Source organism: Oreochromis aureus, linkage group 23, assembly GCF_013358895.1.
Source record: "Oreochromis aureus strain Israel breed Guangdong linkage group 23, ZZ_aureus, whole genome shotgun sequence".
Taxonomy (NCBI): domain Eukaryota; kingdom Metazoa; phylum Chordata; class Actinopteri; order Cichliformes; family Cichlidae; genus Oreochromis; species Oreochromis aureus.
In genome coordinates, this window is record NC_052963.1 from 42806512 (window position 1) to 42818942 (window position 12431).

A 12431-nucleotide genomic window follows, 5' to 3' on the forward strand; every position below is an offset into this window, starting at 1 on the left:
TGTGTGTGTGTGTGTGTGTGTGTGTGTGGTATATTTGGCTGAAGTTGTGACCTGAATCCTCATCTCAATGGGGAGAGGGAAGAGTGAACGAGAAGGAGAAAAAAAGGGGGGAGAGTGTGAGCAGGAGATGCCTTCATATCATCTCACCGCTTTGGTTCATAATAGGATTGGGCTTCCCTCTCTTTTCCTCCTTTTTTCCCTTCTTCTGTCTCACTCTTTCAATCTCCTATGCCTCTGATTTTTTTCTTTCATTTTCACCACCCAGTCAGTGCATAATCCCATGGTTGCGGTTAGATTTTTATTTAAAGTGGTTTTATTTGAAGGGCTGGATTAAGATGAGGCTGAATATGTGGGTCAGCTAAAACAAGCTTTGGAGAGGTCAAATGACTTTGTTTGTGTGTCTGTGTGCGTGCGCGCGTCTGTGTTTGGACTCTCTTTGATAGTGGTGGTATAAGCAGTCCCCTCTTTTAACATGTTAGCATCTGTGCCCTGTGTGTGTGTGTGTGTGTGTGTGTGTGTGTGTGTGTGTGTGTGTGTGTGTGTGTGCGCATGTGCAAAGCTTTGATGTCTCACACTCTCTTTCCTTATCTCCCTCTCTCTCTTTTCAAACCGTGTGTGTGTGTTTGCTTTTGTATACATGTGTTGCAGAGCTCATTTGTGAATAATGAAGCATAGACAGCGAGAGCTGGGTGGTTTGATATAGCCCTTTAGGAATGATAGAATAGAAGTTGAGAGAAAAAGAAAAACAGTGAAAAAGAAAAAGAAAGATGAGTTGAAAGATAAAAGCAAGTGATTAAATTCCCAGGGAGCTAGCCTTTTAGCGTAATAGCTTTGTCACATTGGCAGAGGATCTCTGGTTGCTTCACAGACTATATTGCCTATATTGCTGTGTGTGTGTGTGTGTGTGTGTGTGTGTGTGTGTTGACATGTGCACATATATTTGAAAGGGCTGTATGTTGTGCCAGCGACCTGTGCTTGAACTGGAATAAAGAAGCTGGCTACATTAGGAAGACACAGTTGTAGTGTTCACTATAGATAACATATTCTGATGTGTTTGCTTCACGTTTCTTGCTTCACGTTTTGTTTAAAGACATTCTTGTGGAGCAATGAGTGAGAAGTTGATTTTAAATACCAAAGTAATAATAAAAGTATGATATTTCTGTGTTCCACTATCTTTCACTCATCATGAAATTCACGTTTTAAAATCCTTTTGTATACTTTTACAATTTTAAATAACTTGGCGCCTAGTTACCTTACCGATCTCATTGACTTGTATCGCCCCAAGAGAGCACTTAGATCCTCTAACCAGCTGCTCTTAGTGCAACCAAGGCCCTGACGAAAGACTAGAGGGGACCGTGCTTTTGCAATTGCTGCACCCAAACTGGAACAATTGATATTTGCACATCAGAATCCATACAATCATTTAAATCGCGCTTAAAAACTCACTTATTTAATCTAGCCTTTGAAGCAAATTACTTCGGACTTCCACCCGGTCTGCATTTGTGCTACATAACTGTAACTGTTACTGTAACTATAACTGTTTTTGTTCTCTTTTGTTGTAACCCGCGTTCCAGCACTTGTATGAAGCACTTTGATGGACACTGGTCCATTTTAAATGTGCTATAGAAATAAACTTTGATTGATTGATTGACATTTGTTATTTTGGAGGTAATGATTCAACCGATTTTAGATGAATTGCAATGAAATTTGCTTCAGAAGTGCAGCTAGACAAATTGATGAAAGGATGAAGAATTTAAGTACTGTCAAGTTAAACTGCTAAATTGTTGATGTAAACATTTAGTGTAAAGCATGGCTGTGTCTTTGTACTAAATTAGATCTCCTTCAGCACCACGACTAGACTTAAGTAAGTTTAAGTAAAGTAGAAAAGTAAAGTAAAACGAATTCAAAGTTTGTCTGAGAAGTGATTGTTGTTATACTGACTAATACCGCTATAGGCAAGCTCATAAGTCTTGGCAAGAGTGTTCTGATTTTCTGTTGTGCAATTTTGGTGAGCCTGTGTGAATCGTAGCCTCAGGTTCCTGCTCTGTGGTGTCTGAAGTGACACCTGCTGTGGTCTTCTGCTGCTGTAGCCCATCTGCTTCAAGGTTTGACATGTTGGCGGTTCAGAGATGCTCTTCTGCTGGTTGTAACAAGTGGTGTTTTCAGTTACTGTTGCTTTCTCTGACCTCTGACATCAACAAGGCATTTATACCCAAAGAACTGCTTCTCATTGAATAGTTTCTCAGTTTTGGCCATTCTTTATAAACCCTAGATGTGGTTGTGGAGAAAAATCACAGTAGATCAGCAGTTTCTGAAATATTCACACACGTCTGTCTGTCAATGACAACCATGCAATGTTTAAAGTTGCTAAAGTCACCTTTTCTCCCCCATCCTAAATGCACTGAGTTGCTGCCATGAGTTTGGCTGATTGAAGAGTTGCGCTAACAAGCACATGAACAGGTATACCTAATAAAGTGGCTGGTGCGTGTATAGAGTGACTGTTAAACAGATGCTGAAAAAATAAAAAAGCAAATCTAAGAAACTATGTGCCCCACACCATAGAGTGAGTGTATGTTTCAGCATCTCACAGACCCGGCAACAATGAGATACATAAAAGCAACATTCATTAGCGTATATGTAGGTGTCGGTGTGTGTGATGCGCACGTCTTTGAATGCCTTTTCATGCGTGCATACTCTGCAGCCAGCTTTGCTACTCTGGCTACTTTGTGTCTGATTGCATTGTGGATGACATGGGTTTGAAGCCGTATGCAGTCTGTCAATGCAAGCTGGTGAGCTGGCACAGTGTGAATATGACTAATAGCTTAGTGTATAATAGAGTCAGAGAACGCAAGATCTAGAAAACTATCAAATTTCAACCACAATTGCGAGGCACAGATTTTGTATCTCATTGTCACAAGCTTGTGTGTGTGTGCGTGCGTGTGTTTGTGTATTTCAGAAGCATAGAGGGTGTAAGGACTGTGCATCTGTGCGTCTCGAAATTATCTATGTGCCTTTTGTGTGAAGTTTTTGCAAGTACATGTTTCGTACTGTGTGGCACCTCCATGTATGATTGGATACGTGTGTTCATGAGAGAGTCGAAGTGAGCTGTCTGTCTGTATTTTTTATTCTAAATGATTCTGCTGCCCGCTCCGCTGCCTATCTCGTATTGGTTCTACACTGAAGGTTGAATCTGTGTCTGTGTGTATGTGCTGGAGCAAGTGTGCGGGTGTCGGTCCCATGCTGTGAGGCTGCTTGCTCTGCACACAGCTCTGTGTATGCGTGCTCCTCTGCTCTGTTTAGATTGGTTTTCTGTGTGCTCTTCTTGCTTGGTCCGTGTGTATGTGCGCGCACAAATGCTCGCCGTGGCTTTTGTGTGCGTACTTGTGGGCGCAGTTGCGATATGCACAATTCCGAGGGTGCGTGCATGCTCGTGTGTGTGTGTGTGTCTTTTTGGTGTATGTGTCTGTGTGTTTTGGTGCCCCCCTCCCTCTTTCTTTCTCTCTGTTTCCCTTCCTCTCCTTCCAGAATAGTGGGGCCATCAATCAGAGGCAAGGGGGATAGAGGAAGGGAGTGAAGGGTGGAGGAGGCGAAGTGGAGGAAAGGAGCTGGCTCGGTGCCAGGGAAGAGGAGCTGGCACGCTGCCCAGAGGAGAGAGAGAGGGAGAGAGGGGAAAAATAGGAGGGTAGAGGGAGACTGGGAGAGAGAAACAGGGCAGAGAGATGGAGCAAGAAGGGGAGAGAAATGAGAGAGAATAAGAAGAAGGGCAGAGAGAGAGCAAAAGAGCAGAGCCAAGTGCACCGAGGGAAAACAGAGGGAGAGAGCAAGAGAGACACTGTGGAAGTGGGGAAAAATGAGCCAGCAGAATAGATAAAGAAGAAGGCTGATTGCTTGGAGAAAAAGAGGAAATAGGGGGAGGAGGCGGGGGGTTGCTGAAAGGGAGGAAGTGGGAATGGTTGTTCTCACCGAACAGCGCTGTGTCTGCCACCCCAATCAGTGGGTGATTAGTACGTCATTGGCTACAAATATTTACCTTAAACTGTTTGCGGAGGGGAGAGCGGCCCAATTAGAAAGCAGGGGACGGAGATGAACTGCAGGACTGTGTGTTTGTGTGTGTGATATGTACATGCTGTGTGACTCCTGAAAGGTTCTGAAGCCATGTGTACAAAGAGAAGGGCTGGGTGGCACTCTAAGATGTCCATCGTATGTTTGTCTTTAAAGAAAATCACTCTCAAAAGTCACCACATTCCACAGCTGCTCGTAATGATGCCGACTTGGACTTAGACTTAGTTCCTCCTGCGCCGGGTGGCGCATTGGGCGGCAAGGGATTGCCAACGAGCTCGGTTTGCAGCCACATCTTTAGCCTCGTCCCATGAAAGATCGACCGCTTTCAGGTCCTCAATGAATGACCGTCTCCATGTCTGCTTTGGTCGTCCGCGGCTCCGTGACCCCTTGGCGGGTCTCCACGGCATGGCTATCTTCAGTAATCGTTTCGGATATTGGCGAAGAACATGACCGGCGAAATGGAATCGTCGCTCCAATACCATGTCTGCTAGCGGTCGTGAGGCAGTGTGCTGAAGTACCTCCTCGTTGGTAACATGATCTCGATACGAAATCTTGAGAATCCGTCGGAGGCCGCGCTGTTGGAAAACATTCAGTCGTCGGATAATTGTTGCCGTCGACTTCCATGTTTCACTTGCATAGATAGCCATCAGTACAACTATCGTATTGAACGAACGGAATAGATGATATCGAGATGGTGGTCGATCTCCAAACCGGATTCAAGTTGCGCATGGCCGATTCTGCCTTTCCGAGCTGACAGGAGATGTCCTTGTCCAAGCCACCGTCCGGTGTTATCACACTGCCCAGATACGTGAACTGATCGACTTCATCAAGCAAGCGAGTACCGGAGTATCGGACTCCGGTACTCGTCCGATACAGTTAATGATGCCAAACGATGATGATTAAAATGTGTTTAGTATTACATAACATGATAAATGTTGAGGATTTTCTCTTTTTTAAAATAAACTGGATCTTTTACTTTATTAATTACTGGTTTCTGTTATCTTGTGTTGGAAGCAGAGAGTGTATTTGATTGAATGAGTCCACTCGCAAAACGCATACGTGTGCAAAAACTTGCACAAATGTATATGATGCTTTTAGAACAACTTTAGTGCCGTGAACACAGTAAGATGAGCTTTCATTGTGATTCACAAATACTATGAGCCACCACTCGTATAAATTACAAAGGTCAGAGGCTCATTACTCTTTCTGTCGCCACAGAACCGTTTTGTAAAACCTTTTATATCAATGTGAAAATGACTGGATATTCTGTTTTTAGTAGCATCATCTGCCTGGCTCACTGTGGAATGCATTCAATTTAAAGTTGCCCGTTGCCTTCAGTTCTCAACTTTTACTCTTCCTTTTTACAACCAGCAACCAGCGACAAGCAAGGGGGGGGAGCAAAGAACAGAAACCGAACAGGAGCTAAGAGAGGTGGCAGAGATTTTTGTTAGGAGCAATTAGAGCGAGTAGAGGGGTATCACTCACACACTTATGCACACACACGCACACACAGACACACAAAGCTGGCTTGCTCAACCATAGTGGGACTCAGAGGCTGGCACAGCTGGCAGTGCCAGAGCACACTGGGCACCATCTTCCTCTTCCCCTGCCAATCTCAACCCATGCTCATCACATTCAAATTCACCAAGCTTTATTGGCAAGACGAACGCGGTCAGTGTTGCTCGCTGTCATGCTGAGAGACCAAATTGAATGCTGATCTTTCACAGGGAAGTGGCTTCCCCATTGTTCCAGCTCAAGTTTACTTTAATGTCAAAAGTGAAAGTGTGTGTTCTAGGAGAAATGGGACTTTCAGTTCAGCCCTTTATTTGAGTTGCTCTGCATTTAGTCTTCATTGCTTTCTCAAGCCTGTCGATATGTTGCAGCTACACAGGATGAAAAAAACACAAGATGCTTTGTCATTCTAAGCAAACATCAGCGTGCAGATCATAACACGGCGTAACGTGGCGTAACACGGTAACATGACCTCCCTACGAAACAAACTTTGGCTTTGTCAGAGCAAAGCCAAACTCTTGCACTTTTTTTTTTAAAGGAAAATTGCATAGGCAGATGCACCATCATTCTGCAGTTGCTTATTTTGTGAGTGTTATAATTTTCTTTTTAGAGTACGCACAGCCTCATCTACCCACCTGTCTGGACTATTTCTACTTCAGTTAGTCATTTTCAGCATTTTCCAGAATGCATTTTGACAGCCTTCATAGAACAGACAGGAACGTGTTGCGTTTATGCTGTGGGTTAAATATGTGGGTGGACGGAGAGCAGCAGATAGCTATTGCAAAGTAAGTGCAGGAGAATGAGGGGGTTTTTTTGTTGTTTTTTTTTTTTACAGTCAAACTCTAAGAATTACACCTCTAACTCAAAGCGTCACTCTTGCCTCTGCATTATGGTCCACTGAGCCGAATGCTGGTGTGGAAACTGTCCCTCCTGCCTGTCGTTGGATTTCCTCCTGACTGACAGCTGAGTAGGTCCAAAATGTTGGGTCAAGGAACAGTTTATTGGCGTGTATGACTGACTTGCATTCAGATTTTTAATCATGATGTCAAATCATGCGCTGCTGGCCACTTTAAAATATTAAATTTTGTTTTTTCCTTGGCTTGTAGGAAATATTGAGGAAATAAATGGCATCGCATTATTAAGAAATGCACAGAGGGCGTATTCTTGATTGCATTTATGATAACAGTCATAGCAGAACTTTACAAAGAGCCTGCGCATTCTTATATGGTATTATTTCACTCCAGGTGAACATTTTTTGCCAACTTTTTCAAGTCCTACTAACAGAGAAACATCAGCTCAACACATCTGTCTTTTTATACACTAAACTCTTCACTTCTGCTGAATTGCAGAGATATCATCATGCTGGATGTCATGTTTCTGACGGTCTTTGATGTGACTTAGTACAGTGTGCTGTGTCTAGGGTACTGACATTGTTTTCTGTGTCTTTTTTTAGTGGGTTCACGTAGATCTTTATGTATTTTACAATATGCGGTATATAATCGATACGGAATATACCTGCATACGCCTGGTAATTGCATAGTTGTTTTAGATTTGAGAGGACTGCATCCTGTCAGTGATGAAAAGCCTAGGTGCGCTTCTACTGAGCGATCTTGTCTGTTGCATGAAGACACCGTCCTACAGAGAGCATGTGTGATTTGATGCCTCTGGCTCGAACAGTCCTCTGGAACAGACTGTCTTTGTCCCAGAATTCATTCCTTCTTCTTCTTCCTTGTCTTCATTGCTTTCAATTTCCCTTCCCCTATCAGTCTGTTTATTCTGGAGACTGTTTTGGTAAAATCTTTGCCCTTGTGATTGAAAAGCTATTCCCTCACCTATATTTTATCTGTTTCATCTGAAGCTTTTTTCTCTGTCTCGCTGTCTGACTCCATGCCAGCTGGCAGGGTATCTGCCCTCAGGTGTTTATTGACCAGTCCCCCGCTTTCCTTTGTATCTATCCATCCATTCATCCCTCCATCCAGCCAGTCTTTGCCAGTCCTCCCCGGTGGCTGTGCTTTGGTTGGACAGTAGAACGACAGTGTGCGGCTCAGGCTGCTTCAGCAAGCTCGCTTTCGTTCAGTTGTAAAACCCATCAGTTATTGGTATCTTGTGCTCATAATACCTACTGTCTCTCAGGCATAACATGGAGTTTGTTTGTTTATGATCTTCTCTTTAACTTTTGTTTTTTATCTTTCCAGTAAAGTTTGTTTGTATGTCGTAAGATCAAAGTTATGGGGTCAGTAAATAAGAGTGGCTTCATAGACCAACCATGTTCAGGTCAGTCCCTTCAGATTGTTTTTGGTTACATACGGTTAAACGTCAGTACTGTCAGACTGGTTTCCTACTGGCCAAAACTGAACCAGGTCATCTGAATTGATCTGATGGCTGAGCACAACCTGTTGCATGATAAGCGGCAATCTGGCGTAGTTGCAAAGATAATTAATGGAGGAGAACACTGAACACTGAAGTGCACTGAACTATACCCTGTATAAACAGTGTTACACCATTAGCAAAAACTCGGTGAGAAATGGTTGTGAACCATCTCACAAATTACAGTGAGACAGTTCATCTTCAAACATGTGCCCACTTAGAGCAATTTGTGGATCAAACTGTTCCCAGAGTGTGATCTTTTTTAATAGATAAGAACTTGTTTCCTATTTCGAAAGCTGGTCGTGTCAACTCAGAGCAACAACAGATATACAGTACTGTGCAAAAGTCTTGAGCCACCCATTATTGCTTTATATTTTGCTTCCAAGCAGCCAAACTTTCTTCTAATGTTTTACTGAGGCCTTGAGCAATAGTTCTTCAGGCCATCTGAAGGTCTTTCAAGATTTTTCTTTGGACATTTGCTGCTTTTTTCTCTCATTTTCACTCCCGAATTTGAAGAAGAGTCATTGTACTGGACTATTTTCAAGGAAATGTTTTCTTAACACTGACCTGTGAATTACTCAAGCATAAAAAAGTCGCCTAACTCCAGGGATGAACCAGTTTAAATTCTATCTCTAGTCTCTTTGTTACTAGCAGAACACATCTGTTTTTCCCATTTCTTTAGTTGAATCTAAATGCCATGTTTGACTGGCATAAATTGTATTTTTACACCAACAAAGTGATTCCCAAAGAGCTATTAGCTGAAAACATGGCATATCTCAGCAATTTGAAATATCTTTTTTTATCATCATCAGGAAAGAAGTACAACAATAGTCCCACAGACACTGCAAATGCAGTAAAAGCATACTTGGATAGAAAAACACACAGTGGAACACAAACGGTTATAGGCTGGCCTTCCTAGAGCGCAGACCCAAAGCAGTGTGGGATCATCTTTACAGAAAATGGAATAAAAAGCAGCCAACATCCAAGGAAGAGCTTTGAATGACCTTCAAGAAGCCTGGAGAACTATTGCTGACGACTAGCTAAAGAAATTACAAGAAAGCTTGACTAAGAGAGTTCAGGCTGTATTTAAGAAGTAAAGAGTGGTAGAACTGTACAAATGCTCATGTTTCAATAAATCCCTGCTTCTATCTCCCATTCATCGAGTACGAGTGCTTTGATTTATTTCCATCTGCGATCTAGTAGGACAGATTGAACGAGCAACAGGCTAAAGTATAGTCAGGCAGACTGACCAAGGTTTCAGAAGAACAGATACCACTTGAATACAGAAGAACGACTCCCTTGAGTTTAATGTAGTAAAAGTTTCACATTGGCAGCAGGCGGATAATCGACTTCCAGTTATAAAAAATGTATTCAGGTTTGCCAAGTTCTTCTTTCTAACTCTCACTTTTCTCTTTGTGGTCCTCACATACATACAGACACACATACTTTATAGAAATACACCAAAGGAGCTGAGGCACAGTCGTCTACACATGAATGCATAGGTTGACACACGCATGAAGCTGTGTCTGTCCTTGGAACTGAGCCGGGTGTCTGGTGCTAATTGTTTATGAAGCCTTGTTGAGAGTAACCGAAAGGCTGGTTGAATGGTGCATGTCTCTGTGAGCCTTTGTATGACGGCGTATACAGCCCCGTCAGTCGCTGCGCTGCCCTCCATTGCCACGTCTGCTGTCTTTTATCTATTCCTCTTCAACGCCTCTAAGTGCCAGCAACATGTGTTAGTGAGGATGAAGTGATGCAGAGAGAAAGAGAGACCGAAAGCAGGACGGGCAGATGGAGAAAAAAGGGGGAAAAAATAAGACTGTCGGAGAAAAATCACCGAAAACATGAGAGCGACTGATGTTATAGAGGAAGAATAAGGGCAGCTGAGGGAAAAAGAGGGCCGACAGATTATAAAAGAGAGGAAATAATATAGAAAAATAGAAAGATGGGAAAATAGACAAAGAGAGCAACTGAGGGGAGGGAGATGAGAGAGGGGGAGAGGGATGGGAGGAAGAGGATGAATAGGGTAATAATGGCTCAGTGTGAGAGCTGTTGTAGAAAAAGAGAGAACGGCTGAGTGAAGAAGAGAACAAAATGAGGCTGAGGGCACTCAGACAGATAGAATTAGACACACCGCAGAGGTTCACTGTGCGTGTGTGTGTTTGTGTGCAAGGCTGAGAGGGAGTGTGCTTTTGTTTCTGTGTGTTTGTGTGCACTGGTGTAGAGTGTGTGTGTGGGGGCAGCAGTTTTCTTAGTATGGGCACTATTGCTGTTGGTGTGAATGGATGGATGGAGGAAAAGGAAAAAAAGCCTTTTTCAGAACAAGAAAAAGCATTTTTGTGAATTTTCAGAGTTTTCGGAAATGGACAAACATAATGACACGAAATATCCGGCTGAGACAGGTGGAGAGCTCGGGAGGAATTTTCTGAGGTTTTCGGCTCTCTGTGAATGTTCGTATGTTTATTGTTGGAACGTGAGGACAAGCTGAGTTAAACTAGAGTGTGGAGGTGCTAAAAGACCCAAATGATGAGCGTAGCTCTAATGCTGCCTCCATCCCACCACCTCTGCTGTTCGCTCACACATTCCCCCACATGTTTCTTCTCTCAGTCTCACAGAAATGTCACTGACAGAACTCCTTGCTCATTAAGAAGGTGTTTAAATGCAACAAAGGCTTAATGTGCTGTAGAGGTGTATCATATGCTCTGTGCTCATTGTGTACTTATGATCCTGCAATATGCAACATGATTATATATCCCCTACTACTCTCTCCTTCTGTCTCTCACTCTCATTTCTCTCTCTTTCCATCACAGGCGGAGATTGTCAAGCGTCTCAGTGCCATCTGTGCTCAGATCATCCCTTTCCTCTCTCAAGAGGTAAGTGTCACTGCAGCCAGAGACATTTACACATGCACAAGCAACATGCTCGCACAAAAAAGGGGAGAAAACCACTCACACCTCAGGCACTTCCCCCCAGAATATCAGAAATCTATCATATACTGCATACAGGACATTTTAACAGTTGAAGAATTTAAATACTAATCCCAATTTGCTTCACAGATGTTAATTAATCCAAATCCTTTACATTTTAACGCAAGCATATTGATAATGGAGCGCTACCTTTCAGTGGTATGTTGTCACTTGGACAGAATTCTGTATTATATACAGTTACATCCATAATTTATTGGATAAAAACATCTAGTGTTGCTTCTGAGTCCCACAGTTTCAGGCTTAAAGTCAACTGGACAGTGTTGAATTTGTATTTCACTTTATTTTCACTGTAATTTTGCCAGTGAAAAATTCCATCATCGGGCTGAAAAAGCAAAATAAACCGAGAGAAAGCAAAAACTTTACGAGTGGCCAAATCTGCAGTTTGGTTTATTCCTAAAAATAAGGACTCCACTGACCAGCTCAGCTTTTTAAACAGCAAATCTGTGAAAAAAGTCACTAGTGTTGTTTACTGATGATGTAAATGGGAAATGAACCAAAGCAGACTGAAAAAACAACCCAAGAATTTATCAATGAAAACAAAATGGGTATTTTTTAATGGCAAAAAGTGATTCACTTGATCTCAAACCAATAGAACACGCTTTTCAGGTGTTTAATACAAATCTTAAGGCAGAAGGACCGACAAACAAGAAGCAACTAAAAGCAGCTGCAGTAAAAGTCTAGTTGAGCATCCCGAGGCAGGAAACACAGCATTTGCTGATGTTCATGGTTGTAGACTTTTTGCTTCTGAAAATGTAGAACTCTGTATACAAATATCTGTAAATACTAAACAGTGGAAGATGTATTTCTTTTTTAATGACTTGAATTAAAGCTGAAAGCCTGCACTTCAATCATGTCTTGAGTGTTTGATTTTAAATCCAATGCAGTGGTGTACAGAGGCAGCATTATTAAAAACGGTCTCCAACAAATTATTGATCTGGCTCTGTTAGGCGAACACAACAACTGGCTAATTTTTAAGATAAATAAATCAAACCAACAATAATATATAACAATAACGTCTTGATGCATTCTCAATCATCCAGGAAAGTAAATCTCCAAAAGTTGAATCTGTTCATCTGGACGTAGCGTTTTCAGTCTGAAGACTGAAGAAGTCACTTGGATGAGTGACGAAACGTTTCTCCCACAAAACGCTACGTCCAGATGAACAGATTCAACTTTTGGAGATATAACAATAACAATTTCACAATTAATGTAGCAGATGCAATTGATACTTCTACATTTCTGACTTGAAGGGGCCACCATGTCATGTTACACTCAGCTGATATTTGATATTATTATTATTTAATGTAATGCCCCATGGTGAAAACAAGGTATTACAGCTATATGCATTGTATGTGTTTCTGGGGTTATTTACTAATGAGCTATCCAATAGCGAATGGCACTGATAACATAATAAATCTCACAACTTTCAGTGTAACTGGAGACAAAGCAGAAGACTTTAGCATTGTTTTAGACCCAGCTATACAGCACATCATGAAGTAAGCT

The 12431-nt window shown here is 42.2% G+C and overlaps 1 protein-coding gene across 4 annotated transcripts in view; it reads left to right on the top strand.

Annotated features, from left to right (window-relative positions):
- Window positions 1–12431, top strand: part of tle2b (TLE family member 2, transcriptional corepressor b) — a 78346-nt gene that overhangs the window by 40954 nt on the left and 24961 nt on the right. For all 4 annotated transcript variants that reach the window (XM_039606999.1, XM_039607002.1, XM_039607000.1 and 1 more), the window contains one exon: window positions 10752–10814. In XM_039606999.1, the coding sequence (XP_039462933.1) occupies window positions 10752–10814 (63 nt within the window). The remainder of the gene's footprint in view (window positions 1–10751; window positions 10815–12431) is intronic.